The sequence below is a fragment of the Typha angustifolia genome, chromosome 14, assembly GCF_048772165.1.
Source record: "Typha angustifolia cultivar Huaian chromosome 14, ASM4877216v1, whole genome shotgun sequence".
NCBI classification, from domain to species: domain Eukaryota; kingdom Viridiplantae; phylum Streptophyta; class Magnoliopsida; order Poales; family Typhaceae; genus Typha; species Typha angustifolia.
In genome coordinates, this window is record NC_133252.1 from 1,669,669 (window position 1) to 1,696,522 (window position 26,854).

The following is a 26,854-nucleotide window of genomic DNA, read 5'->3' on the forward strand; positions in this document are numbered from 1 at the left end:
GAGAGAAGAGCTGCTTCGAAGGCAACAATCTCTACCATTAGCATTGAACGGAACCAATCTTGGTGACTAATAGCAAGAATGTCTCCGGTGAAAGAGCGAAGTAAAAACTCTGCACCACTTAGGGTGATTAAATCTATTAAGAACTCATCCATGTTAAACTCGGGCTCGAGTTCGTCTCAGCTTAGTTTGAGCAGACCCGAGTTTGACGGTTCAAAATTATTATTTTTAAGTCGAACTTGAGTTGGAGTCAATTCGCTTACGCTTAGCTCGATAGGCTCTCTTAATAACTTAAGAATCCATTTAAGTTATTATTTCTAAGTGTCTAAGTTAATTTATAGAACTACAGTGTAACCGACCACCTTTATTAATAAATCCGAGCAAGAGTCTACGTGGTTAAAATATACTTAGAATAGGGCTAGTTTGGTCCAAAAACTCCTTTATAAGATGTGCATTATTGGGGCTCCCTTTTGGTCACCTTCATTTCTGTTGTCCCTCTCTTTTCTTCGACCGTCGGTCAGTCGGAGGACGTCATCTTTTGAGTAAAAATTGAATAATTGTACATCATCTCGTACGTCCTTTGATGTAACAAGGACAGAAGCTTTTTAAACTCCATTAAGTAGTTAACATATTTCTCTTTGTAATGCGTGTCGAATCTTTCACACATATATATAGATATATATATATTATTAGTTTTCCTACATAGTGGCCTAAAGTTACAACAAAAAATAATAATAATAATAAATAAATAAATTATGTTCTCATCTAAACTTGGGGGGGAGAAAGTGACAGAAACTCTCCAAATATTTGGTGACATTTTTCTGCTGTAATGGGTTTCGAATTTTTGGCAGGTAGATGATTTAATTCTAATTATAATATGTGCAAAAGAGGTTAAGCTCCAGGACTACGGAAAGAAGAAGAATAATTAAACTTGCTGCTTTTCTTTATGCCTGCTTTACTTGTTTGAGCGTCTCATAACTGAAGAGGTATCTAACTTGTACACATATAAATAACTTAAAAATATTTTAATCATGTTTGCATTGAATTTTTAAATCATCAGTTGTACGAATCCGAGGATTTCAATCTTGTTTACTTAAGATTTTATAACTCTTTGCATGCATGTATTCTTTTTTTTCAAACGTAAAAAAGAAGTTATTGAATATGTGCACGTATATATTTTTTTAACGTGGTAATGAAGTTATTGAATATATGTGCATGTATAATTTTCGATCGTGAAAATAAAGTTATTGACTATGTATGCATGAATAACGAATTAACAACATACCTACTAGCTGAAAAAAGAATTATTACATCAATCTATTGTACATGCTTCCAGAAATTAAGCACAAACCCCCCTCAGTTGTCACTATCTATACATGGTCGATCGTCCTACGAATTGGATTTTTGGAAAAAAAGAGGTCTCCCTCACAAGCCATCGTCAGAAAGAAGCCAATTCACAGATAGCTCCTCCACACTGCAACGATTCCCATCCATCTCATGCATCTCTACCTCCTCCATTAATGGCCACATCTCCTCATCCCATAACTTTGCCTCCAGCTGCTCCAAGTCCCAATCCAACCCCCCACCTCTCCCCACCTCCTCATTAACTCCCATAGGCCCACTCGTAACAGGTGTCCCACCTTCTCTAGTCGGCGAGAATAATAGCATGGCTTCCATGTCAAGGGCTACTGGGCTCAAGAGCTCACTCACCATCTCAATGTGGTCAGGGCCCAAGACCCCTCCTCCTCCTCCTCCTCCTCCTCCTCCTCTTCCTTCGTCGACCCCATGGAAGGTGACACTGCTATGCCCCTCATCACTCTGTGCTATTGAAGCTGGTGGGCTTACTGCAGCCATCTCGATGTGCTTCGTCGTCTCTTTCCTCGTCCCAGGGATTGTTATATTCTTCTTCATCGCCGACCGGCTCGTCCGGCCGCCCCGCCGTCTGCCGCCGATATTGCCTACGTCTAGCGTGGCGACGCTGCCGTCGATGGTCCGGCGGAAGCTGTGGACTTGTCTACTGAGGTGAGAGTTCCAGTAATTCTTGATCTCGTTGTCAGTTCTGCCGGGAAGATGGGCGGCTATCACGGACCACCTGCAAACATAATAATAATAATAATAACAATTAATAATACGCCAGTGAGGGAAATCACGTTGTGTAATAAATATTCATTAGGTAAAAAGAAATCAAAAGGAGGATCTTTTCGTATCTAAATCCAAATCAATGTTTATTTTCATAAAATAGTTTAGTTTGTAAGATAGTTAACTTTTTATTACACTTACGTGTAATAAAGCACATCTCATAACATTTGTAAACTATATATTCACACCCAAAGGTAACTTGGACTATCAATCTAACTTGTTCTTCGCCGACAAACTTGAGACTCGAAATTTTCGATATCGATTCGCTTATCTTAATAAATAAGGTAAATATAAAACAAATTTTAAACTTTAATAATAAGTCGAGAAATATATCACTAGTTAATCTATATTCTAATGTATTACTATTAAAAATTAATGATTAGATCTTTAGTTAAGCTCCGAATAGGCTTAATTTTAGCTGGTTAAGTCGATCGTTTTTCATATATTTAATTTCGAGTTGAATATGAGGAAAACTCCCGAGGTAACTGAAACCCTTTTAATGGAAAAATAAATAAAGAAAAAGGAGTTCACTCCCTCGTGCATCACGAACCCTAGGCGGTCGGTGCACAGTTGACCACGTGTCTATCTATGGCGGGGACCCACCACTCTTACTGCTGAACACCTTGAAGTGTACGCGTGCATGTGGACAAAAAATGTATAAAAAACAAAATAAAAAATAAAAAGGAGATGAAAGAAGTAATTAACGAAAAAAAAAATTTATTTACTTGTTTCCAAGAGTGGCATGGAGCTTGATGATGATCTCCTCTTCTTCCTTGGAAATATTTCCTCTCTTTAGATCAGCTCTCAGGTAGTTTATCCACCTTAGCCTGCAGCTCTTCCCACATCTCAAAAGCCCTGCATTCAGCCAATTGTAAGAATTCAAACCCCAAAACTCAAAGTTTCTCAGAGAGAGAGAGTGGCAAGCAAGAAAGCTCTAGATGTGAGTTAGAGAAGAGGAAAAAGTACCTGCATTCTTCGGCAAGGACCTCCAAGATCCCTCACCATTTGCAGAGATATATCTCGCAAGTATCTCATCCTCCTCTGCAGTCCACCTCCCTTTCTTCAACCCCACCTTCTCACAGCATGGCGCTCTCCCCATTCCTCCACAACTAGCTGGAGAGACAAAGAGAGGAGAAGGGAGGAGTGTCCTAGGTACTACTAGATACTACAACTGTTGTGGGTTTGAGAGGTGAGTGTGAATGTCTAGAGAGAGAGAGAGAGAGAGAGAGAGAGAGAGAGAGAGAGAGAGAGTTTTTAGAGTCGAGTCCAGAGGAGCTGGGGGGTGGGATGGGATCTGCTACTATTTAGTAAGGAAGAGTACGAGCTGAGAGTGGGGGATGACGTGGAGCTCAAAAAGCGTGCGGTGAATGGGAGGGACACGTGTTGCAGATTGGGGATGAGGGTTGTCGTGGCTCGAGGACTTACGTCCGTGCGCCTCACGGGCTTCGAATCAACCACGTTGGCAGCCTACTACGCAACTTTTTTTACATAAATTATCCGGATATTTGTATACGTCGTCATCTTGATGGCCTTGGTGGTATATATATATATACACGTATACATACATACATACATACATACATACATACATACATTTTTGGTACCTCCTCGATGCATGGGCTACCTGTAAAGTGCAAACAAAATGGAAGGATGTAATCGGAGGAATTCTTCATGCATGCACTTTGCATGGCTGCTTTCCATGCTTGGTTTTTGTTGACAATGTAGCACTTCAACACTATGATGGAAATGAAATTAACCACATTGTTTAGTTTGCTGCTCACGTTAATTAGGATTTGACAAGGGAAACTAAAACAGTTCCTTCGGTTGTAATCAAGATTTATTATGGTTGGTAAGAATTTTTATTCATGTACATTTTGTGTTGCTCGACAAGATAAGATAAGGACTTGAGATTTGATAGAAAATGATGAATTTGAACGCAAAGTCTGCACCATCTTCCTCTGTTTTATGCTCTTTATTGTTGGCATCGATAAAATATATGAAAAAAAAAAGAGTGGATCAAAATTAGAAAAATTTATTACAAACTCTTCACTAAATATGTTTTTATTATCATTCACATCTCACCTTACTATTATTTACCATTGAACCTTCTATTTTGTAATTTATTATGCAAATACTTCAATACTTCCCTAAAAATTATATAATCTAATGATTGTAATAATCTGTTTTCATATCCAGTACCGATTCCAAAGCCATATTATGTAAAAAAGGGGAGCATATTAATTAAGAAGATTTAATTATATATGCCTAACTACTTTTAATTATTTGTCCTTTTTTTGTTAAGATTTCTCTTTCAGATATGATTGTGATAGATACAATTATATCTTAATTAAAAGATATTATTTAATACTAAATAATTTAATTTAAATCAATCTTAAACTAATAAGATATATATATATATATATATATTAAAACTAAAAAAATAATCAAAGAAAATTTAGTTATATTTTCATCAAGTTAATTATAAAAAGACTTAATACCCTTATTTTAATATATATATATATATATATATATATATATATATATTACTCTCAAATGTCTTTCATTTGATAAATATTATGTTATTATGACTGTCAAAAAATAATATACAAGGTAATATATTTAAAAAATAATAATTATTGATTGGACTTGTAATATCTTCTAAATTTTTTACATTCCTTTTATATCCTTAAATATATTAACCGTTAAATCTTCATCAAACTGATTAATAAACAATTAACTCTACTGTACGAGAGAACGCTCTTTTTATTATCTTAAAAATATTCTAAGTTAACTTTAACCTAATAGTAGTTGACTTAATAAATAATACTATGGAACTCTTGAAAATAAGTAAAAAAGAAAATTCTAAAATACCCTCACTTGGCCTTAGAATTCATTAAAGTATTTTTTTGTATCTATAGAAAAATATCCATATAATATAATTTTCTAAAAAAATTAAACTTCCAAATGGGAGTAGGTCATATGTTTGTGCAAGAAACCTCCCCAAATTAGTAAATTTAATGTTGGTCTACCACATATATGTAAATCCCTCGTTACACCAAAGACAAACCTTATAAGATAGTTCTCCCCACCAATCTTTTCTACATATCCTTACTACTCATTACTTATTTTTGTCCTGTGCCATTAATTAGGAGGCATGGGTTTGAAAATGATATTTTGATATTTTTCAATTTATATTTTATATTTGTAGAGAAGTCACCTTGAGAACTTTTAAGATACCGAAATGTTGGGTTATAAAAGAGAGAGAGAGAGAGAGAGAGAGAGAGAGAGAGAGTGTGTGTGATGGCAACTACTCAAGAAACCTCAAATATATATATATATATATATATATATATATATATATATATATATATATACGTGGTTTTTTCTGCATCGCAAAGACACAGGTCATGCAATTATGTATATATGGGCATGCAATTCCCTTCATTGGAGGTGTCATTAATATTAATGGTGCATGTCATGATTTGGAGCAATCTAATCTTAAATTCCCATCCCTTTCCATCTAATATTCGAGAAATGGTAAATTTATTTATTCGTTTGTTTCTTTAAAAAACAAAGGTCGGTAGATTAATTATAACATTCATTTCAATCAACTGATTATAACTTAACACAAAGGTTGAAGAAAAAAAAAATAATAAGACAAGAACCTTAGAAGCAAACTCGTACATAGTAGTAGTACAGACTGAACAACAGTTAACACAGGTATCAAAATAAGTACTCAAGCACAGTAAGAACAGAGAAGATAGAGCAATGCTCTAATAGCAAGTCTCTCGCTTAGCCAACTGGCAACACTATAGATAATGTTAAAAATTGGCTCAAATTCAGTTTTCAGTAAAAATTCAGCAATGTTCAGCATTTCTGTGCCGTGCGTTCGAACGGCTCCAGCTGCGTTCGAACGCGAGCCAACCCGAGAGCAGACTTTCTACAGGCGTTCGAACGGCCCCAGCCGCGTTCGAACGCGAGCCAACCCGAGAGCAGTTGTTTCTGCAGGCGTTCGAACGGGCCCCTCCCGCGTTCGAACGCCCCTTGAGTTTCGCTGTATTAACACTGGGTGCGTTCGAACGCGCCCCGAGGGCGTTTGAACGCGACTCTGAAAACCCCCTTTTCTGAACCTGACTATAAATACTAAAGTGGGTTTTCTAGGGCTAGTGGTTAAAAAAAACATTAATGAGGGTTGAGCCACCATTGTATTGAGAGTGATTAGAGTTGTTAAACTCTTTGTAAGTGAGGGATTTGCATAGTAAAGAAGATTGCTCCGCCCGTGGACGTAGGCACATCGCCGAACCACGTAAATCTTGTCTCTCTCTCTCTATTGTCTCCATTGTTGTCTTTCTTGGTGCTTGCATATATTAGGGTGTTAATCTGTGGTCAGAACTTGCTTAGGGCTTTTCTAACACTATTAACATCCTTATTGGAGTATTTGAAAGCTTTGCATTGGGTTTTCTTTCACTATTCCCATTTGAGCTATTTGGGGTGAAGGTCTTGCTTCCGCTTCCTTCACCCATTTGGTAGATTTGCACAACAAATTGGTATCAGAGCCATTGGTTTCAAACCTAGGCTATTGAAGTTGGGAATAGTGAGGATTTGAAGAAATTTTGGTAAAATGGGGGAATCATCAAGATCGGGAAAACTTATCTCAAATGCAAAGTTTGAAGTTGAAAAGTTTGATGGCACCAACAATTTTGGAATGTGGCAATGTGAAGTGATGGATGTGTTGTTCCAACAAGAATTAGACATCACCTTGGAGGAGAAGCCCGAAGACATCTCTGAAAAGGATTGGGAGAAAATGAACCGGCAAGCTTGTAGCTCCATTCGGCTTTGTCTAGCAAAGGACCAAAAGTATTTTGTGATGAGGGAAAATTCGGCAAAAGGCTTGTGGAAGAAACTGGAGGACAAATACATGACCAAGAGCATTGAGAACCGGCTCTACTTGAAGAAGAAGCTTTTCAGATTTTAATACAAGATGGGAACGCCGATGGCGGAGCACTTGAATGGCTTTAACAAGTTGCTTGCGGACTTGCAAAACTTGGATGTTGAAATTTTAGATGAGGACAAGGCATTGGTTTTGTTGAATTCTTTGCCGGACACTTATGACCACCTCACTACTACCCTACTGTATAGAAAGGATTCAATCCATTATGAAGATGTTGCAAATGCATTGATTAACAATGAGTACCGGAAATTGGACAAGCAAGCTACTCATGAGTCATCTTCAGATGCATTGATGGTGAGGGGTAGATCTGAAAACAGAAAATTTAGGAAGAGAGGCAAATCCTTCTCAAAGTCAAGGGATGCTTCCTCAGATAGGAAGTCAATTGCTAAAGACCAATGTTCCTATTGCCGCAATAAAGGGCATTGGAAGAATGATTGTCCTGTTTTGAAGAACAAGGACAAGAAACCCCAAAAGGCAAATGTGGCACAGTCAGATGATGAGGACTCGGAAAGCGCCTTGGTAGGCTCGGCTCTTGCATGTAGCACGGATGAGTGGATCTTGGACTCCGGTTGCACATACCATATGTGTCCGAACAGGAGTTGGTTCTCCACTTTTGAGAAGATCTCAGGTGGAGTTGTGTTTATGGGCAATGATAGCCCTTGTAGAGCTGAAGGCATTGGCACTATTCGCTTGAAGCTCCACGATGGATCCGTCAAAGAGCTAACAGAAGTTCGGTACATACCGGATTTGAAGAAGAACCTCATCTCTCTTGGGGTCTTGGAATCAAAGGGCTTCACCGTTACTTTGAAGGGTGGAGCATTGAAGGTGACTTTGGGAGCACTAGTGGTGATGAAGGGCGTAAGAAGAAGCAATTTGTACTTCTTACAAGGCTCTACTGATTTGGGAAGAGTAGCGGCCGCCTCAAGTAACACTGTTAGTGAGGCTGACTCTTCTAGACTATGGCATATGAGGTTGGGGCACCCAGGACAGAAAGCTTTGCAAAGTCTATCAAGTCGTGGTTTGCTAAAGGGTGTGAAGAGCCTCAAGTTGGAATTTTGCAAACACTGTGTTTTGGGCAAACAAACTAGAGTTAAATTTGCTATTGCGGTACACCGGACCAAGGGGATCTTGGATTACATTCACACAGATGTTTGGGGGCCTACCCGGAAGGCCTCATTGGGCGGAAAGCACTGGTTTGTCACCTTTGTTGATGACTATTCTAGAAGGTCTTGGGTGTACACCATGCACCATAAGAACCAAGTGCTTAAAATTTTTCAGAATTGGAAGAAGATGATTGAGAATCAGACTGGCAAAAAAATCAAGAAGCTCAGATCAGATAACGGTGGAGAGTACACTTCAGACCCATTCATGAGGTTATGCAAAGAAGAAGGGATTGAAAGGCATTTCACCGTTAGAGAGACACCTCAGCAAAATGGCGTGGCAGAGCGTCTAAACCGGACCTTATTGGAGAAGGTTCGGTGTATGTTGTCCAATGCTGGATTGGGCAAGGAGTTTTGGGCTGAGGCAGTCAACTATGCATGTCATCTCATCAACCGGCTACCTTCATCTGCAAACAATGGGAAGAGCCCATTGGAGGTATGGTCTGGCAAACCCATTTCAGATTATAATTCCTTACACATTTTTGGTTGTCCTGCATACTATCATGTCAGGAAAAGCAAATTGGATCCTAGAGCCAAGAAGGGCATCTTCTTGGGCTTTAGCACTGGAGTGAAAGGATTTCGGGTCTGGAGGCCAGAATTGAGGAAATTGGTAATCAGCAGGGATATTACATTTGATGAATCATCCATGCTGAAGCAAAGTCAAGCATCATATAGCTCAGTTGATGACAGTGCTGAAAATGTTCCACGGCAGGTGGAGTTTGAGGCAGATTCAAATCCACCACAAGACACACCTTTAGAAGGGGAAAATGAAGAGGAAGATTCTAATTTGCAAGAGGATGACAGTGTGGAGCCAGAAACTGATGATCAAGATTCCATAGCAGTTAGAAGGCCAAGAAGAGAAATCAGAAAACCGACACGCTATTCTGATATGTTGGCCTATGCTCTTCCGGTAATTGATAAAGACTTTCCCGCTTTCTTCAAAGAAGCTATGAAGAACACCGAAAGAGCAAATTGGAAAAGGGCGATGGTTGATGAAATGAAGGCCCTTGAGAAAAATAGAACTTGGAATTTGGTGGAGCTCCCTAAGGGGAAGAAAGCTATTGGGTGCAAGTGGATATATGCCAAGAAGGATGATCCTCAATCAAAAGGCGGAGTTAGATTCAAGGCTAGATTGGTGGCAAAAGGGTATGCTCAAAAGGAGGGGATTGATTATAATGAAGTGTTTTCTCCGGTGGTGAAACACTCCTCGATTCGAATTTTACTAGCCATGGTAGCTCAGTTTGATCTTGAGCTAGCCCAGATGGATGTGAAGACCGCTTTCTTGCATGGTGATTTGGAGGAGGACATCTATATGACACAGCCGGAAGGGTTCAAAATCAGTGAAAAAGAAGACTTGGTTTGCAAATTGAAGAAATCATTATATGGCTTGAAGCAGTCTCCTAGGCAGTGGTATAAACGGTTTGATCAGTTTATACGGAGGCACAAGTACAAGCGAAGCCACTATGATCATTGCGTGTACTTTAGGAAGCTTCAAGACGGATCCTTTATCTATTTGCTCTTATATGTTGATGATATGTTGATAGCATCTAAGAGCAAGGTGGAGATTGATAAATTAGAAGCTCCAGTTGAATAAGGAGTTTGAAATGAAGGATCTAGGAGAAGCAAGGAAAATACTTGGCATGGAGATTAGGAGAGACAGAAAATTGGGGACAGTATGCTTAACTCGGGAGCAGTATTTGAAGAAGGTATTGCAGCGGTTTGGAGTTGATAGCAACACAAAATCAGTGAGTACACCGTTGGCACCTCATTTTAGGCTCAGTGCAGCTATGTCACCCGGTTCAGATGCCGAGAGAGAGAGTCTATGTCCAAGGTACCATATGCAAGTGCTGTTGGAAGCTTAATGTATGCTATGGTGTGCACTAGGCCAGATATCTCACAAGTTATTAGCATTGTTAGTAGATATATGCATGCTCCAGGAAAAGGGCATTGGCAGGCTGTGAAATGGATTCTGAGATATATTCATGGTACAGTGAGTGTTGGACTAAAATTTGTAAAAGATGATAGACTTGGTCTACAGCTTACTGGATATGTGGATTCGGACTATGCAGGTGATTTGGATAAGCGTAGATCCACTACAGGATATGTTTTCACACTTGCTAGAGGGCCGGTGAGTTGGAGGTCTACCTTACAGTCGACTGTTGCTCTATCTACCACAGAGGCTGAGTATATGGCAGTGACAGAGGCAGTGAAGGAGGCCATTTGATTGCTTGGTCTGACGGATGACTTGGGTGTATACCAGGAGAAGGTGGAGGTACATTGTGATAGCCAAAGTGCAATTTGTTTGGCCAAGAATCAAGTTCATCACACAAGGACAAAGCACATTGATGTTCGGTTCCACTTTGTGAGAGAAATTTTGGAAGAAAAGGATATTTCACTTTGCAAGATTGGAACTGCTGATAATCCGGCTGATATGTTGACAAAAGTAGTGACCAAGATCAAATTCCAACATTGCTTGGATTTGATTAATGTCACTCACTATTGACCAAAGTTGGTTTGGCGTCTTAAGACGCAAATTTGCAGGCGGAGCAATTTTTTGGAGGATTAAGTCACTTTGGAATGGTGGAGAATGATTTGCTGAAGTTTGAGTTCTTCGCCAAGGTGGAGAATTGTTAAAAATTGGCTCAAATTCAGTTTTCAGTAAAAATTCAGCAATGTTCAACATTTCTGTGCCGTGCGTTCGAACGGCCCCAGTTGCGTTCGAACGCGAGCCAACCCGAGAGCAAACTTTCTACAGGCGTTCGAACGGCTCCAGCCGCGTTCGAACGCGAGCCAACCCGAGAGCAGTTGTTTCTGCAGGCGTTCGAACGGGCCCCTCCCGCGTTCGAACGCCCCTTGAGTTTTGCTGTATTAACACTGGGTGCGTTCGAACGCGCCCCGAGGGCGTTCGAACGCGACTCTGAAAACCCCCTTTTCTGAACCTGACTATAAATACTAAAGTGGGTTTTCTAGGGCTAGTGGTTAAAAAAAACATTAATGAGGGTTGAGCCACCATTGTATTGAGAGTGATTAGAGTTGTTAAACTCTTTGTAAGTGAGGGATTTGTATAGTAAAGAAGATTGCTCCGCCCGTGGACGTAAGCACATCGCCGAACCACGTAAATCTTGTCTCTCTCTCTCTATTGTCTCCATTGTTGTCTTTCTTGGTGCTTGCATATATTAGGGTGTTAATCTGTGGTCAGAACTTGCTTAGGGCTTTTCTAACACTATTAACATCCTTATTGGAGTATTTGAAAGCTTTGCATTGAGTTTTCTTTCACTATTCCCATTTGAGCTATTTGGGATGAAGGTCTTGCTTCCGCTTCTTTCACCCATTTGGTAGATTTGCACAACAGATAAAACATCATAAATCTTGAGAAGCTAAACACCCAACTAAGAAGCAAGCTTCAATATGTGAATTTAAGATGCATGGACCATGACATGAATCTAAATCGATTCAAATATTCATGTAACGGTACCTTACATGAATATTCCGATAGGATGCTTTCTCATAAGAAAGGATAGTTTATACTCCCTTCTCAATCTTTATTTGATGCATTAACAGAATGTGATTAACGAGGTTTAAATGTAGGATCTCTTAAAAGATTAGCTCTGGTATATATATAAATGTTAACAAGCAGTTGCAGTTGCATGGATCGACGATCGATGTAATTTTCTTCGTGAGTTCATGGTGTCGTAATATATATAAATGAAGCATGGGGACACAACCACATGGCTAAACTTGGCCCTCGAATAGATTTATTAAGGGGGAGAAATAGAAAAATCTTGGACCACGATAATTAGAGGCACTAAGAGGAAAGTTCACCTAATAATTAACACGAGGACAAAAGATACGTAATAAAAGTCAGAGCGTGTTGGTTTCTTTATATCCATACTCCATTTCCACGGTTTCTTAATTACTTATTTGTTTTTCCTTTTTGTTTTCTTTCCCATGGAGGACGATACTAATCTTGGCAGTCAAAAGGGATAAAAGCCACACGTATCGTCTCTTTTCTAGAATGAGTTCTAATTCTGACCTAAAAGATGGTAATACTAAATAACTAGTATTCATAACATAGAGAGTTACAAGATCTTCCAACCAATCAAAGAATAATCAAAATAATAATATTTATATAAAAAGTATCAGTTGTTTAGTAGCACATATTCGAGTTCCACGTGAACTTAAGTGATTCGGTAGATCTTCATATAGTTGATGCATGCATGCATGATGGCTTGCCCACTCGACCTTTAAACACAGTCATAAAAGGAGAAGAAGCTTTCTTTAGGAGGAGGAGGAGGGTATAAGGAGTGCTCTAAATTAATTGTCTCGTTGGTGAAGGTCCAATCATTAAGAAAATATTCTATCTCTAAACTTATCAAAAGCTAAAATTGACATCTTACGTATGCTGTTTGACTAACTGGGTAACGAGCTCTCAAAATTTAAGCCATTTGTATCAAAAGATACTGAAACCGAGAAAAGAAACAAAGAGATCTAGAGACTATTTCACCTAATTTCCTGAGTATTATAGCATCACTGCTCAACGTTGGTGCATGACACAGGATGACATAAAGATGACAAAACTAAGATGGAGAGGAAGACGATAGCGATGACTCTTTGAGAAATTTCTATGATGTAAATTAATGAACGAGACAAATTATTCAATATTACTACCTATGAGACATCACTGCTCTTTATAGATATCAACATACATGGCAACTTGTTCCTGCCAAAATGTATGTGAGGAGTAGAAAATGGCACGTCTAACTTTCTAGAAAGCCGACTCGATCATTATCAATGCTATTAAGCTCATACTGTTATAAATTTCAAATTTTAAGTTAATAAATAAAGGAATTTAAAACTCAAACTGTTACAAGAATTTTAATAGATTCAAAATGGTCGTTAACGGTTACTTAATTTCTCTTTTTCACTCTATATATATAATTTTGATATACATTGGAGGAAAGTTAACACATTTCACTTATCTCATAAATATTCTATTATTATTATTATTTATTTATTTATAAAATACAAAATTAGATTTACTTTGTTCCACGAATATTTTATACTAAATATTAAAAATATTAACTAACACATGCATGGACTTATCAAACTTAAGTGCAGTCACATCAAGCAGCTAGCTCTTTGTTTCCAAATTATTTATCTTTTTCATTGGTGTCCACATGAACTGCTTGTACCTTGGGACATTGATATCCTTAACAGAGAGCCAATTGAGAGAGAAGGACCTTTCACTTGTTCACTTTAGTGGTTGGTTGATAGACCATATGACATATGGAGAAATAAATGAACAATGTGCTCTTAGCTAACAACCATCATCACTAAGGGGAGGCATATATATATATATTTCTTTTCTTTTTTAATATTACTTATGCAATGCATGGCATATATAATATTTTATTACAAATTTATGCATCCAAGAGGAAGAAAAGGAGTATTTTTATTGCTACATCATGGGCAATTTGATTTCAGGGATTTGCATGAAGGGTATCTCAACCTAACCTAACGTGGCATATTTTAGGGAGCCATGACTCATTAAATCTCAACCTAATTTGATACATTTTGTGAGCCATGATTCATTCAGCGGTGAACTAGGTCCACACTTGGCTGTATGTACATAAATTCTTCAAATCAAACATAGAAAGTGGTCCAAAGTTGGGAGAGAAATAAATAAATAAAATAAAATAAACCATAAATATATTAAAACGGGCTATAGTTTATAGAGTGATTCCACTTAAAAGGCATCCCCTAAAAATTGAGACTTTTTGTGGAGCATCCGACAGATGCCTTGGAAAAAAAGTGATGAACTTTTCCTCATTGTTTTGTAGCTTTTTACTACTCTAATCTGTTTCATTTTGGACCATGACTCCGTGAGTCATGTCATGGCACAGATGTTATGCATGACTACAAAAGGCATTTAAAACCCCCCCCCCCCCCCCCCCCCCCCCTTCTCCCTTCTCCCTTCTCCCTTTATCTTTTTCTTTTAGGGAACACTAAAGCATTCGTACTATTTGAGCACCTTTTTTTTATTTTTTATTTTTTTATTTTTTGGTTTCAAAAACTACTATTTAGTTACTACTAAGTAAGAACACGGGGCAGACTGTCTCCTGAGTCTATGCTATTGATCTCAAACAGAGCCTTGCTCTGGCCTTTTTGCTGCTCAGATTAATTGTTAGTTTACGCTTTCTGTGTAGATATTCGTAAATTTAATCTAGGTCTGTCAATCAAACTCGAGTTTAATTAATTTTGAGTTATTTAAATTTACTCATCAGGCAAATTTAATATCTTAATATATTTTAAACAGAATCGCTAAATCAGTAGTGACGTGTAATATAAGCCATTTTTAGGGACTTATATAAAAAAATTTAAATTTATTCAATACACTGCTAAGTCATTTTGTATTTATGTTCTAAAGTGTACTAAAAATGCAAATAAAAAAGAAATGGGGTTGTTCTGTCAAAAACTGTCCAACCCAAAACTAGATCGATCTGGGTTCGAACCCGTAGAATACCAACTCACTTTCCTCGGAATTCACGAAAGTTGATGAACTAAATTGGGCTTGGGCCAGGGTCTAATCTTATTTATATAAGCCCATGGATAATCCTTCATGGAGAATATTTGAGCTTTTAGATTTTACACCCTATTTTTATCTTATGCTAAAAAAAATATTTAATATTATTATGGTCATTTTGTATCAATTGTTATCAACTCACTTATATGGTAATTGGCATTAATAAAACTAACGGTAGGGTAGGGTGTTTTTAATAACCCAGTACTCATACATGGCTTAATAACCCCAAAGAAGGAGAACACAAGAAAGGAATACTAGCAAATGAATGGGAATAGCGAGCTTATTCGCATGATCAAAGCAGTCATCATGATCGTCATATTCATCATTATCTTCGTCTCCGTAATCATTGTACCTCTTCACAGTGAAATCACCTAGAGATATAGAGGAGAATAAGTTAGCAAAAAACATTAATGTCCTAATTGAAATTAAATTCATTATAGTTATATATTTTGTGAGTGAAATACTACCACTTTTTAATTAAAGAATAGTTTTATCAAGGGTATTTTTAGTTAGTGTAGAGTTGGGTTAGAAAGTATCTCAAAGGTATTCTGTAATTTAAGAGATATCTATACAAAAACTATATATATATTTTTAATGGATATGCATGAAAAAAAGAATTATTTAATGAACTATAGTCTAAATATCAAGGACAATTAGTAAAAGTAAGCAAAAGGAAGAATTACGCATATTTTTTTCTTAAAAAAAGAGAGAAAATTTGGAATAAAATAGTCATTTAAAGTTTTTTTAATTGTTAAAACACATGAGAAAATGAACAATGTTCCCTAAGCCAAAAGAAAAGGAAAAAAAAAAAAAAAAGGAAGAGATGGTTGTTATTCACCAAATCACTATAAACATAATGAAACTATTCCTAACGATTGATTGAAATCAATCATTGTTACGTACGTAATGATAAAATATATTAGAATGTCACCTCTTGCAGTAGAATGGCTGCAACCCCTTGTGAGAGCATGGCGTACGTCTCCTACTGAAGCACCATTACGGAACCTGAAGTTCTTTCGCATCTCATCCACACAACTAAGCAAAAGCTTAGTCTCAGCCACGCATGGCCCACCGCAGTACTCATCCGTCGCCTCTATTCCCACTCTGATACTCCCTTCTGCCTTCAATCTATACGACTCCTCGCAGCTCCTATAAACCTATCTTCCAATATTCCACAACAACTTCAAATGTTATATATAGATATATATATTTATACATATATATAAATGTGTTAGTTAACTTAACACCTACGTGGCTAGAATCGAAGCAAGTTAATGCTCTTCCAGCAATGCTCACTTGATCTGCATATGATCGATCACTTTATATTTTAGATATCAGGTATATATATAAGTATTTGTGGAACGTACGTTAATTACCTGACATGCAGTGAGAGATATTTGAGAAGCAAACAAGGCCTAGAAGAAAGCACCAGTATCTGAAGCAATGGAGAAAGGCCATGGCGAAGTAGCTTTAAGCTTGAAATATAATGGTAGAAGAGATGGAAGAGACCACTAGCTTTTTTGGATTTTATAGACTACATTGCTTACCATTTCTATACGATATATATTTATATAGATATATAAGTAGGAAGTTTTCACACCAACCCAACCCAAACCTATCCTTTTTTTTTTCTTCTAAAATGGCCGAAGTACCCCTCATTCATAATTTTGTGGCACTTGGGATTGGTAGAAGCTAGAGCTGTAGCTTGGGATTAATGCATTGTTGAGATGAGGGTAGTAATGTAATTTGAATGGCTACTAGAAACCTTTTAATTTTAGTTGCTTTCTCCACTTGTGGCTCAGGCAGGGTGGTGGCGTTTGGTGGGAAAGAGTGACCTTTATGACTTGTATAATTAGTTTCTTAAGACTAATCTTCATTGTAAACTTGCATCTTACTCATCTATTAGAAGCTTAAAATCAGATCTAGTGGACTCTAATCAATAAAGAAAAAAAATAAGAAAACATTATTAAAAGTACCTTATTTTTTGCCTTTTATTATCATTCGATCGATATTTACCATTCAACTTGTATATTATATTCAACACCTAAAAATTATTGTAAGTTAATTTTTAACTCAATATATTTAACGAAATAGAGGATATTATATTTGTTACTTTGAAAATTTAAAAAAAATTAAATAGCTAGCGGCCCTTATATATGGATTGGACACCGGCCAAATATATATATCAGTTGGTTGGTATGTACACCTGCCATCAAGATGATAGCAAGTTTGAGCCTAAACATGGTTAGTGAGAAAAATAAATTTATTTATATGCACGTAAAAGTGTAATGGCTTAATTTGTCTCAATTTCCTCAAGAGGTGTAGGGGTGTAAAATATTAATTCGGTGCTCGAAGGTCCAGTTTAATAGCGTAGCAACTTGGAGCAATATTTAATAGAATATTTTGACCGTGTGTACATGATCTGTGAACGGAAGGATTAACTCAATTGTTTAGTTCAGTATTTTTGTTTCTAAGAAGGGACCGGTTTTTTGTCTAAAATTCTAAAATCATACACAATCTTGAATGATAATATATATATTAAATTATAATAGACTCAAACTATTTGTATATGTAATGCATGCCCTAAGGATAAACTTATTAAATATCAATCATCCATGTCCAAATAAGATTGATGTAAGATTCCCTCCAAAGTTCAATTCATTCACTTGCACGTATATACGGTTCATAGAGCATAAGTCTATGTGTATATATCTTGTCTTATAAACTGACAAACATACAAATTAGGCTCTTCCGTATGTATATAGTAGATTCAGAAGAATGCCATCTCATAGTCTCTCAATCTCTCAATCTTCTCTCTCTCTCTCTCTCTCTCTTTCTTTTTGTCCTTTCCAGATCTCTTGTTATTTTATAACCCAGCTCTTCCCTAATTAATAGTATGGAAGCAGCACAGTGGTAATGGTGAGGAGCATCGCTACCCATCTGCGATTAGGGATTAGAGTAACATCTCCTGCACTCTTTGCACTTGTCTTCTTTCCAGACTCAGTTGCCATCTTTTTAGCCCCAGTTGCTGCTTGTGGATCTGCCAAGAGGGAAAATAATATATATATAGATATGTTTAGTTAGATGTCTATAGAGAGAGAGAGAGAGATAATTTGCGAATTATTTTAGATTTGATTTTGATGGGTAGGTTAGACTAACACATTTTGGATATTAGCCATAAAATTAGTCTTAAGTTGTTGATTTATATGGTACCTTGGCATAAAACTGGCACACCTCTTGTGATAACACTATAAATTTCCTTCCTTGCTCTCTTTCATTTTATTAGAAAAAAATTAATAACACTATTTTAACTATATTATAAATAAAAACCTTCCTTTTAATATCTACAAATAGAGCACACACTTTGTTAAAAAAGATTACTGAGACATATTTCAGTTCAGTTTTATTTGACAAGCATATATTTTTTATAATAATCATTCCATTTCAAATAGTATTTTCTTTATTTCCAAAGTTATCTTTATCTATTTTGTCTAATATAATACTTGAGATTAAACGATAGTACTTTTGGATTTGTTAATTCTTTTGAATTGAATTAATTCATTAAAAATGTCATACATCCATTGACCCTAATAATGTTCAAGAACTAGGAAGAGAGTTCCACATTGATCTCTTTAACTCTAGACCTGGAGCATAAAAAAGGAAGCGTTCAGATAGATATGAAAGAAGCTAAGAAATTCTACTGCAGTATCAGCTACTCTACAACTAATGAATTAAACAAGAGATAAAATTTGAAACTCACCTGCAGCTCCAGTAGCAGGAGTGGCGGTGTTATTATTTCCAGAACCGCATGACATTTGAAATATAGCTTTCACGCCCTGCATCAATCCAGAACGGTAACCCTGGAAGTTGGACATTATCCCATCTACGCAGTCCATCATAAGTTGCATATCATCAAAACAAGGGCTATTGCATAACGCAGTAGTAGAATTAATATTCGAATTATTCTTCGAAACCAATGGAGTGCTATGTTGAATGTCCGTAAGATTCACTGTTGCACTGACGTTTATCCCCATCGACGTGAGGCAGCCATTGATGACCTATTGGAAAACAAATTAACCATGCATTAGATCGGAGTAATACTTCATTATGATCTCTTTTTTTTATAAAAAATAATTGCATTTTTTGCTTACAGTTCGATTATCGAAACAAAGTGCGGCTCTCGCAACGATTTGGATTGGATCTTGTGCTGCATGATCATTTGAGACAGCAATATCTTGAAGACTTTGTGCAAGAACTAGATAAATGAATGCTATGAGAATTACGTGGATCAACTGAGTTGCTTTAATTGCTCACCTCTGCTGTAAGAAGCAGCCATGCAGAATAGAGCAATTGCGAAAAATAAATACTTGAGACTGCAGTATGGAGGAGCCATGACAAAGGATTGATGCAAATGTGCACTACGATGGCTTCTAAGACAATACTAAGCATGTCTATATATAAGATTCCATTGAGCTAGAACTAGACTAAGCCAAAGGGAAACATTAAACTAAATCGTATTGGTATGACTATCACACTAGTAAGAATCACTGAAGTGGTGATGAGTAAGAGTTGCACATTTTGAACAGTTGAATGAGAGGATGGAAGTTGGCACGCAACAATCAACAACTTTTCACAACAATCAAACCTAAACTCCTTTAATTATTTGAATTCCAGGGAAAAGAGTCCTTTGATGGCTTTGTCTTGTATGTTTCCTGTGGGTCGACTGATGATGACTCTTAACTGTCTCATGGTTGAGACTAGGGAATAAGACACCTTCTTGGGCTTAATTAACTTTAAAAATAGTGCAATCATAATATATAGGCCATAGAGTTTTAATATGGCATGCAGCAAATGTGCTTCTCTTGAAGTCTTGCATTCAAATATTATATATTTATATATCTCAACCACTAAAGATACTTTTTGTATTCATCATTGAGCATAAAAAAGTATCATAATTTGGTTTGATTAGACATAGGTTAACAACACTTGAGGCCATAAAGGTGTAACCAGATCTTTGGCCCAATGTACGTGGGAAAGTTTACTCGGTTGGTCGAAGTTGCCACGCGCCAATTATTTTAAGAATAGATAAGAAAAATAGATTGGAATTAGTCCCACCTAATAGCTCAAATGCTACTAATTAATTAACCAATATTTGCATTAAAAAATATCTATCTATAATATATATTGAGAGAGAGAGAGAGAAAGACGCGTCTTCTATCACTAGTTTATTAGCTTGTATTATTTTTTTAATATAGTCATCAGGAATATAGAAACTAACTTAAACAATTAGCTCTTTTAAATCAAAATAAATAGGAAGAAAAAGAAATAAATAATTGGAGATGCGGGGTATCGATCCCCGTACCTCTCGCATGCTAAGCGAGCGCTCTACCATCTGAGCTACATCCCCTTTGTGTGTGATTAATGACCATAGAAGTCAGAAGAAACTTTTGTCCACGTCCATGTCGAGATTTCAATCCATAACCTCTTTGTTGGAAGAATAAGGTCCTAATAACTTGTACTAATTGCTGAATAATTTCTACTGTTCAGCAGACAACGAACTCTTAGACTGTGAGGACCGAGAATTCCACTGAGCAACCCCGTGAGCAATAAAGAGACCAACGACAAGGTCTATTCAAGATAAATACCACTAACCATATTTAGAATGATTTGATTCCTTTTAGCTTGAACAGTTAAAGGAAACTTAATGCCTAGATTTGGCCCAAGATATAGTCGTGGAATTAAGCTCAATGTACCAATCATTCCTTTTCCTATTTTGATTAGTACTATTAATCACCAGACCTGTTTCATATATATATATATATTTAGATGCTCGTTAACACATCGATAACAATATTTATATGACAGCACTCAGAATCAAATATAGAAGAGCTTGTATAATTAAAACATGTGTCACGTCAGATATGCATGATTAATAAATTAGGCACAAATTTATGAATCGGCCTTGGTACTCTATAATGTCATGTAGAATGTTTGTCTACTAATAGCATGGGTTAGCCTAATCGGGTTAGCCTAATCGAACAAACCTAATGACTTCACAAAAGCAAAGTTAAAAGGATTTTGGAACAAGGAAATACTATGAGAAATAAAAATAAAATTGGAGATGAGACCAAAAAATAACTACCACAAATAAAGTCACAACTATTACTTTTTTTCTGGGGGGATCATTCATGAGTCCGAAGGTTAGAGATGAACTGGACAAAGAGCTAACCCTTCCGAGATACAGATGCACTTTAAGCCTCATCGAGCTTTTAGCTGTCTAGTCTTAGCTTCAAGCCATATGCGTCGCCGAACAATTGCTTCGAATCAAACATCGCCGAGTCCTGCTCCAAGCTGTTGCGTTGCTAAACTGTTCTTCCAAACTAATCGCACTGTCGAGCCATCAACCGAATCGAACCGAGCCACTAAACTACCAACCACCAAATAATTTCTCCACGATATTGTTTGGGGTTGGAGTTGAACTCATGACCTCCTTCGTGATGAGCAAGGTACCTATCAACTCTACTCCCAACTACCGGATCTATTCCCAATTTCTCGTTGCCTCTTCAAATCGCATTCAATAGTCTACAGCCAAAGCTGCAGGAGTTTCCTACAGAAGCAACTCAAATAATCGAAATACTACTACATGTCAACATATAGGGAGTGTCGCAAATCTATAGCTCTGCAAAGTCCAAACTCATATGTCAAGAGTCGTTTCCGGTCTTCCATCTCAAAATTGAACCCAGAAAACTAAACACTTCCTAAGTTTTGAATCCTAAAAGTTGCTCCTTTTTCCATTTAGACTTTGTAATTAGCGGTGCTTATTGGTTGCTTCTCTCTACGGCTACAAGGGAGAAACCCAGCGGACTGGAAGGGAGGCAGAAAGGTCCCTCTTTTCTTGGCAAAGGAGACGCCTTTTTTGCTTGCGAAGGAGAGAACAAACGCACCCTGTGGATGTCAGAATGGATGGTTTGAGGTTGGTTAGGGGGATCTCGTCGCCGGCGATCCTCATCGGCCTGGACGTGCGCGCCCGCCAGCAGCACCCGCCGGCGCAAGTTAGCTCCAAGGGGGCACCGCGGCCAATGAGGAAGCTTTGGCTCGGAGGAGGTGTGCGCGGAAAGGGAAAGGAGGAGGTTGGCGTCGAGGAGAAGAAGAACAGAAGGGATGCAGAGGAGGAAGAGATGGAAGAGGTGGAGGAGAGGAGAAAGGGGAATTGGGTTATAAAGATACTACGAGTGGGTTCATTATGGCAGGGAAGAGAGGCGGGGAAAGGTGGAGTTGGGTCTATAGAAGACGAAGAGATAGGAGTTGTGGAGGACGGTGATCGCTGCGTCGCTTGCGGTGGAGGAGAAGGCTCCGGGCGATGTGCCATCGAGGGAGGAGAGGGGAAGAAGGTGGTGTTCGATAGGGAATCGTTCTCGAGGTTACTGTGGAAGGTATCGCTTGCAGAGGCCCAGTTCTATGCCAAGATGTTGTATCTCAGCAACCTCGCGTATGTTATTCCAAGAATCAAGGTACGCAACTTGGATTTATGATGCAAATTTTATTGGGTACTTGGAGTTTTGAACATCTGTCCTTGATTTGATCAATATGTTTGTTGTTCTGTTTTAGCTCTTGGTTGCTTTATTTACTTTGTAATTGAAGAACTATTCTAGAGGGTTATGTTCTGGATGGTAATATGTCTGGGATCAAAGGTGTTCTTTAGGTTGTCGATATATATATATATTACCTTTTGAGGTTGGCCCTTTCTTGAAATACTATTTGATCTTATCACCCATGTGATTGCATTTTTGTGAGTTAGAAAGTTGTCATAATTCCTCTACGCCTCCTGTGATCTATTTGTTGGCTAGAAACCTCTTAGACTCCATGATCAAAGTTTGGTGTCCCCACCTAAATTTCTAGTTTTGTGGATGTCTGTAAATAGAACTCTGAAAGGTTTATTATTAGTAGTTACCTTTTCATATTTTTCCATACTTCAGCCGAAAAACCTCCTCAAATACCACGGATTGCGGTTTGTGACTTCATCACTGGAGAAGAAAGGGAAATCTTTCAATCCTGACAAGGACAGGACGCAAGACCGACATCAAGAAGCGAAAGGCAAAAGCCATGGTGATGCAGAAGAGAACCGAAAACAGAGAGAGCACGGTAATGGAATAAGCACAGCTGCTGCGTACCGCATTGCAGCTTCGGCTGCCTCTTATTTGCAATCTCAGACAAGGGGCATCCTTCCCTTTGGGTCTGGTAAGGAAGAGAGGAGGGAGAATTCAACTGAATTGGGACGAAGAAAGGAAGACAGCAATGGAATTGCAACTTCCAAAGAGGCATCTTTTGTGGTCACTACAAGTTCAGTCACTGCCATGGTTGCTGCAAAGGAAGAGACAAAACAAGCTGTTGCAGAGGACTTGAATTCAGCACACTCTTCACCTTGCGAGTGGTTTATATGTGACGATGATAGCAGTGGTACAAGATATTGTGTCATTCAGGTGAAGCAAGTTCCCTTTTTTCTTCTGAATATGATAGATTTATCGTTCTGAAGGTGAATCTGGTTATGTTGGTGTGCAGGGTTCAGAGTCACTTGAGTCTTGGCAGGCAAATCTTTTATTTGAACCAATCAAATTTGAGGTATAGTTGTTACTCGTGATAAGTTTTTCTAACTATTTTTTCTTCTAGTGAACTAACGAATCCCACTGAATTTGCTATATTGAGAATTAAGATTTGGGCGAAACATTAATTGTCTTTCTTCTGTATTTTGTGGGACAAGTTAAATGCTGAGTTAATGTTGTTGGCCTTCTAAATTTTATCTGATATTTAGGTTTTTTTTTTTTGGGTGCGTCTGTGGCTTAGGGGCTGGATGTTCTTGTACATAGGGGTATCTACGAATCTGCCAAGGGGATCTATAAGCAGATCCTGCCAGAAATACAAGCTCATTTGAACTGTCGCGGTAACTCAGCAACTTTCCGCTTCACTGGCCATTCTCTTGGTGGAAGCCTCGCTCTGCTTGTGAATCTCATGTTGCTCATACGACGTGAAGCACCCGCCTCGTCTTTACTTCCTGTTATCACATTCGGTGCACCATCCATCATGTGCGGAGGCGATTACTTGCTGAGCAAATTGGGGTTGTCTAAGAGTCATGTGCAGGCCATAACAATGCATAGAGATATTGTTCCTCGAGCTTTTTCTTGCAACTATCCAGATCATGTTGCTAAGATTCTTAAGGCTGTTAACAGGAACTTCCGTAATCATCCTTGCCTCAAGAATCAGGTAATTTCTTCTCATAGTGATCATCTTTTTTTTTTCCCCTCACATTTATATTGTCAATGCTTATCGTACTAATGTTTATGCCCTGAACACTTGTGTACTGAAAGTTGTGTGTAATTAAGTAGTTATAACTCTACATAAATCTCAGCGAACATTCTAACCAACAGGCTGCAATTTATCAACAGAAACTTCTCTATGCTCCTATGGGGAAACTCCTGATCCTGCAACCTGAAGAGAAGTTCTCCCCTCACCACCACCTTCTTCCCCCGGGCAGTGGTTTCTATCTCTTGGGTGATCCATTAAAAGATTCAGATGATTCAGCAAGATTACTACATGCAGCACAATCTGCTTTCCTAAACTCTCCCCATCCATTGGAGATCCTAAGTGACCGCTCCGCATATGGTTCTGAAGGGACAATCTACAGAGACCACGACATGAAAATGTACTTGAAGTCGGTCCGCATTCTGATCCATCGGGAGCTGAAACTCATGAGGAAAGTGAAAAGGGAGCGACAGCGCCATGCTTGGTGGCCTCATGTTGGTCAGGTGATCCATCGCAGTATAATCGTGGCCCAGGAAGGTGGATCAACCAACTCCAATCAGCACCATTTCATCTTTGCCAGCGTTATTCACGGTGGAAGAGAGACATTGAAGCGGATTGGAAAGTTCATTGGATCCGATCATCCTAACGTGCTGCTTGTGATCTTGTTTCCAGCCCGGTTATTGCTCTTGCAAACACTATCTTCAGTGATTTAAGCTTGCCTAGTTTAGCTTCCCAGATTATCGGAGCTGAACTCATTCTTTATTCATTGTTCACCTATTCTTTCATTGATGGAGATCGCCATTGAAAAAAAGTAGAGAGGACGACAATGTCCAGAAGTAAGATGTATCAAGAGAAATGTATATCTTCTTCTTTTCTAGTTTTATCCTTTAGCAGCATATGCCATCATAGTCCTGTTTGTTGTTATTGGTTTCGAGTAAGAATGCAGTTAATGCTATTGACAGTGTCTATCTCAAAATAGCAGGCAATTATCTACTACCTGACAAGGGTTAGATATGTTGACCGGAAGGAGCCTGCAATTTTCTGTTTCCAAGAACTACTTCATTCCCGTAACGTTAAGTACATGCTGACATCTGATGTAGTAGGAATATAAATATAATTTTACGGATTCTTCTTTCTTACCAATATTATATTAATTTAGTCTTCCTCTTCTGTCTCGAATTACAGTTTCTTTTTAGCAAGAAATAAAATATTGTACGACTCCTATAACCAATTTTTTTAACTGCTATAGTTATGCTGACATATGATGTAACAGAGACGGAAACGTAAACCCTAGCATTTCTCCATTCTTGCTTCCTTGTTACAAAATCTATGTGTCTAATTGTGAATGGTGACAAGAAAGAGATGATCTCATTGTTTGTTCATTTCTATCCTAATAATGTGGAAAGGAGAAGCTGTGACAAAATTATGGTCCAATATTTTTATGTGGTCGAGATTTAAACATTACTCGTTTTCTCCAATATTGTGCAGACGTATGAGACTATTTCACAACTATGATACACGCAAGACTAGCTAATAAATCATACTATATTTTCCATAGCTAAATATCTTTAAAAAGATTTAAATTCTAATACTGTCCTAATTAAACTGTTAGTGCTGTGATTCGAAAAACTCATAGCCTCTTTTAACTATCTAAGCACTATTTTATAAGCTATCATTTTATACTCATAATTTATCATTAATTACAACACGGTAACTATACATAGAGAGTGACATTTTTCTACTCGCCGTGGAGTCTTCATCAAGAATAATGGAAGCTTGCAAGTCTCAGCCATGTCATTTATTTCTAAGCTCCTCTTGGACTTTTGGTAGATGGGCGAAAGCTATGTCCACGGGCATGTATCTACGCATTTGTATTTGATACTTGATCATTAAGTAGAACTTCGCATCGTACTTTGATTCTATAAGATGGTAGGTATCCTCTGTCTTTTGGGATTTTTTTTTTCAAGTTAAGTCTCAATATTAAATTAAAAATTAATTTATGAAAATTAGAATAAAAAATAAAAATAAGCATATGTGCACTTGAGGAATAAGAGTATTTATTCTAGTATCAGTCTCCTAATTATTTAATATTTTTACGTTTGCTAATTACTATTTTATACTTAAAAACCCATCATTTTAAACAACTATTATTTTAATCTCTCTCTCTCATTTCTCCTCATCCAATCCTGGAGCCCAAACCTAAAGACATCTTGGGCTTTCTTTCTGGGCCCAAATTTAGAGCTTGAGTCTAATTTCAAGCCTATTTCGAGTTACTATCCAAAGTTTCCCTTAAATTTTAAATTCTATATGCAACTCAAGAGCAATCCTCAAACTATGTACTTATGGACATAGTTTGTGGGAAAAATAAATAAATGAAGACCAATATAAAACACCATAAAGGTTTCTTTCTTCTTTTACTAAAGAGTTGAGTTTATGTATTAAAATCTTTTGAGTACTCAAACTTGATCATTGTGACTTGGCTTAGAGGAGATAAAGCTTATCTGTTAAAAGCATCAATTATACATTATCTAGTAGTTTTGTACCTAATTTTATTCTAAGCAGCAGCCAGTCAGCCAGTGGTATATACATTGTTAGACTTCAAACTTTAGATTCAGATCTCCTTTGCAAATACTCAAAGGATTTGAATACCTTTCAAAGTTAAGAATTGTCCTAAAAAGCAAGAGCAAGCATCACTCTTACGCCTAATCCCCACATGGCTTTTAAGGG

The 26,854-nt window shown here is 37.6% G+C and overlaps 4 protein-coding genes and 1 non-coding gene across 5 annotated transcripts; 1 reads left to right on the forward strand and 4 right to left on the reverse strand.

The window, feature by feature from the left end:
* Positions 1-1,255: 1,255 nt before the first annotated feature.
* On the reverse strand, positions 1,256-3,395 carry LOC140776247 (transcription factor MYB12-like). The gene is made up of 3 exons (XM_073119885.1): positions 3,103-3,395; positions 2,862-2,991; positions 1,256-2,089 (listed from the first exon to the last, which is right to left on the reverse strand). Exons 1-3 carry the CDS (start codon positions 3,233-3,235, stop codon positions 1,423-1,425), a joined length of 930 nt encoding a protein of 309 aa, XP_072975986.1. The 5' UTR covers positions 3,236-3,395; the 3' UTR covers positions 1,256-1,422.
* An 11,562-nt stretch (positions 3,396-14,957) lies between these two features.
* LOC140776447 (uncharacterized) lies at positions 14,958-16,355 on the reverse strand. Its single transcript, XM_073120159.1, has 4 exons — positions 16,207-16,355; positions 16,082-16,131; positions 15,762-15,987; positions 14,958-15,201 (listed from the first exon to the last, which is right to left on the reverse strand). Exons 1-4 carry the CDS (start codon positions 16,286-16,288, stop codon positions 15,047-15,049), a joined length of 513 nt encoding a protein of 170 aa, XP_072976260.1. The 5' UTR covers positions 16,289-16,355; the 3' UTR covers positions 14,958-15,046.
* A 1,161-nt stretch (positions 16,356-17,516) lies between these two features.
* LOC140776526 (uncharacterized) lies at positions 17,517-19,249 on the reverse strand. Its single transcript, XM_073120257.1, has 4 exons — positions 19,145-19,249; positions 18,982-19,037; positions 18,591-18,888; positions 17,517-17,870 (listed from the first exon to the last, which is right to left on the reverse strand). The coding sequence occupies exons 1-4, from the start codon at positions 19,221-19,223 to the stop codon at positions 17,719-17,721; spliced, it is 585 nt and encodes a 194-aa protein (XP_072976358.1). The 5' UTR covers positions 19,224-19,249; the 3' UTR covers positions 17,517-17,718.
* Positions 19,250-20,164: 915 nt separating this feature from the next.
* TRNAA-AGC (transfer RNA alanine (anticodon AGC)) lies at positions 20,165-20,237 on the reverse strand. The gene has a single exon. It is a non-coding gene; the product is annotated as a tRNA-Ala (tRNA).
* A 1,290-nt stretch (positions 20,238-21,527) lies between these two features.
* Positions 21,528-25,226, forward strand: LOC140775316 (phospholipase A1 PLIP3, chloroplastic-like). Its single transcript, XM_073118536.1, has 5 exons — positions 21,528-22,341; positions 22,807-23,310; positions 23,390-23,449; positions 23,672-24,088; positions 24,271-25,226. The coding sequence occupies exons 1-5, from the start codon at positions 21,790-21,792 to the stop codon at positions 24,838-24,840; spliced, it is 2,103 nt and encodes a 700-aa protein (XP_072974637.1). The 5' UTR covers positions 21,528-21,789; the 3' UTR covers positions 24,841-25,226.
* The last annotated feature ends 1,628 nt before the right edge of the window (positions 25,227-26,854 follow it).

Excerpts from the sequence above, each read along its gene's own strand:
- LOC140776247 (XM_073119885.1), bottom strand. The coding sequence starts at position 3,235 with ATGGGGAGAGCGCCATGCTGTGAGAAGGTGGGGTTGAAGAAAGGGAGG. Across the intron at positions 2,992-3,102 it reads GTCCTTGCCGAAGAATGCAG|GGCTTTTGAGATGTGGGAAG; the intron begins GTACTTTTTCCT and ends GGCTGAATGCAG. Across the intron at positions 2,090-2,861 it reads CATGCCACTCTTGGAAACAA|GTGGTCCGTGATAGCCGCCC; the intron begins GTAAATAAATTT and ends TTATGTTTGCAG.
- LOC140776447 (XM_073120159.1), bottom strand. The coding sequence starts at position 16,288 with ATGGCCTTTCTCCATTGCTTCAGATACTGGTGCTTTCTTCTAGGCCTT. Across the intron at positions 15,988-16,081 it reads CTTGCTTCGATTCTAGCCAC|GTTTATAGGAGCTGCGAGGA; the intron begins GTAGGTGTTAAG and ends ATTGGAAGATAG. Across the intron at positions 15,202-15,761 it reads CAGCCATTCTACTGCAAGAG|GTGATTTCACTGTGAAGAGG; the intron begins GTGACATTCTAA and ends CTATATCTCTAG.
- LOC140776526 (XM_073120257.1), bottom strand. The coding sequence starts at position 19,223 with ATGGCTCCTCCATACTGCAGTCTCAAGTATTTATTTTTCGCAATTGCT. Across the intron at positions 19,038-19,144 it reads GGCTGCTTCTTACAGCAGAG|CACAAGATCCAATCCAAATC; the intron begins GTGAGCAATTAA and ends ATGATCATGCAG. Across the intron at positions 17,871-18,590 it reads TCCTGCTACTGGAGCTGCAG|ATCCACAAGCAGCAACTGGG; the intron begins GTGAGTTTCAAA and ends CCCTCTTGGCAG.
- LOC140775316 (XM_073118536.1), top strand. The coding sequence starts at position 21,790 with ATGGATGGTTTGAGGTTGGTTAGGGGGATCTCGTCGCCGGCGATCCTC. Across the intron at positions 23,311-23,389 it reads CAAGATATTGTGTCATTCAG|GGTTCAGAGTCACTTGAGTC; the intron begins GTGAAGCAAGTT and ends GTTGGTGTGCAG. Across the intron at positions 24,089-24,270 it reads ATCCTTGCCTCAAGAATCAG|AAACTTCTCTATGCTCCTAT; the intron begins GTAATTTCTTCT and ends ATTTATCAACAG.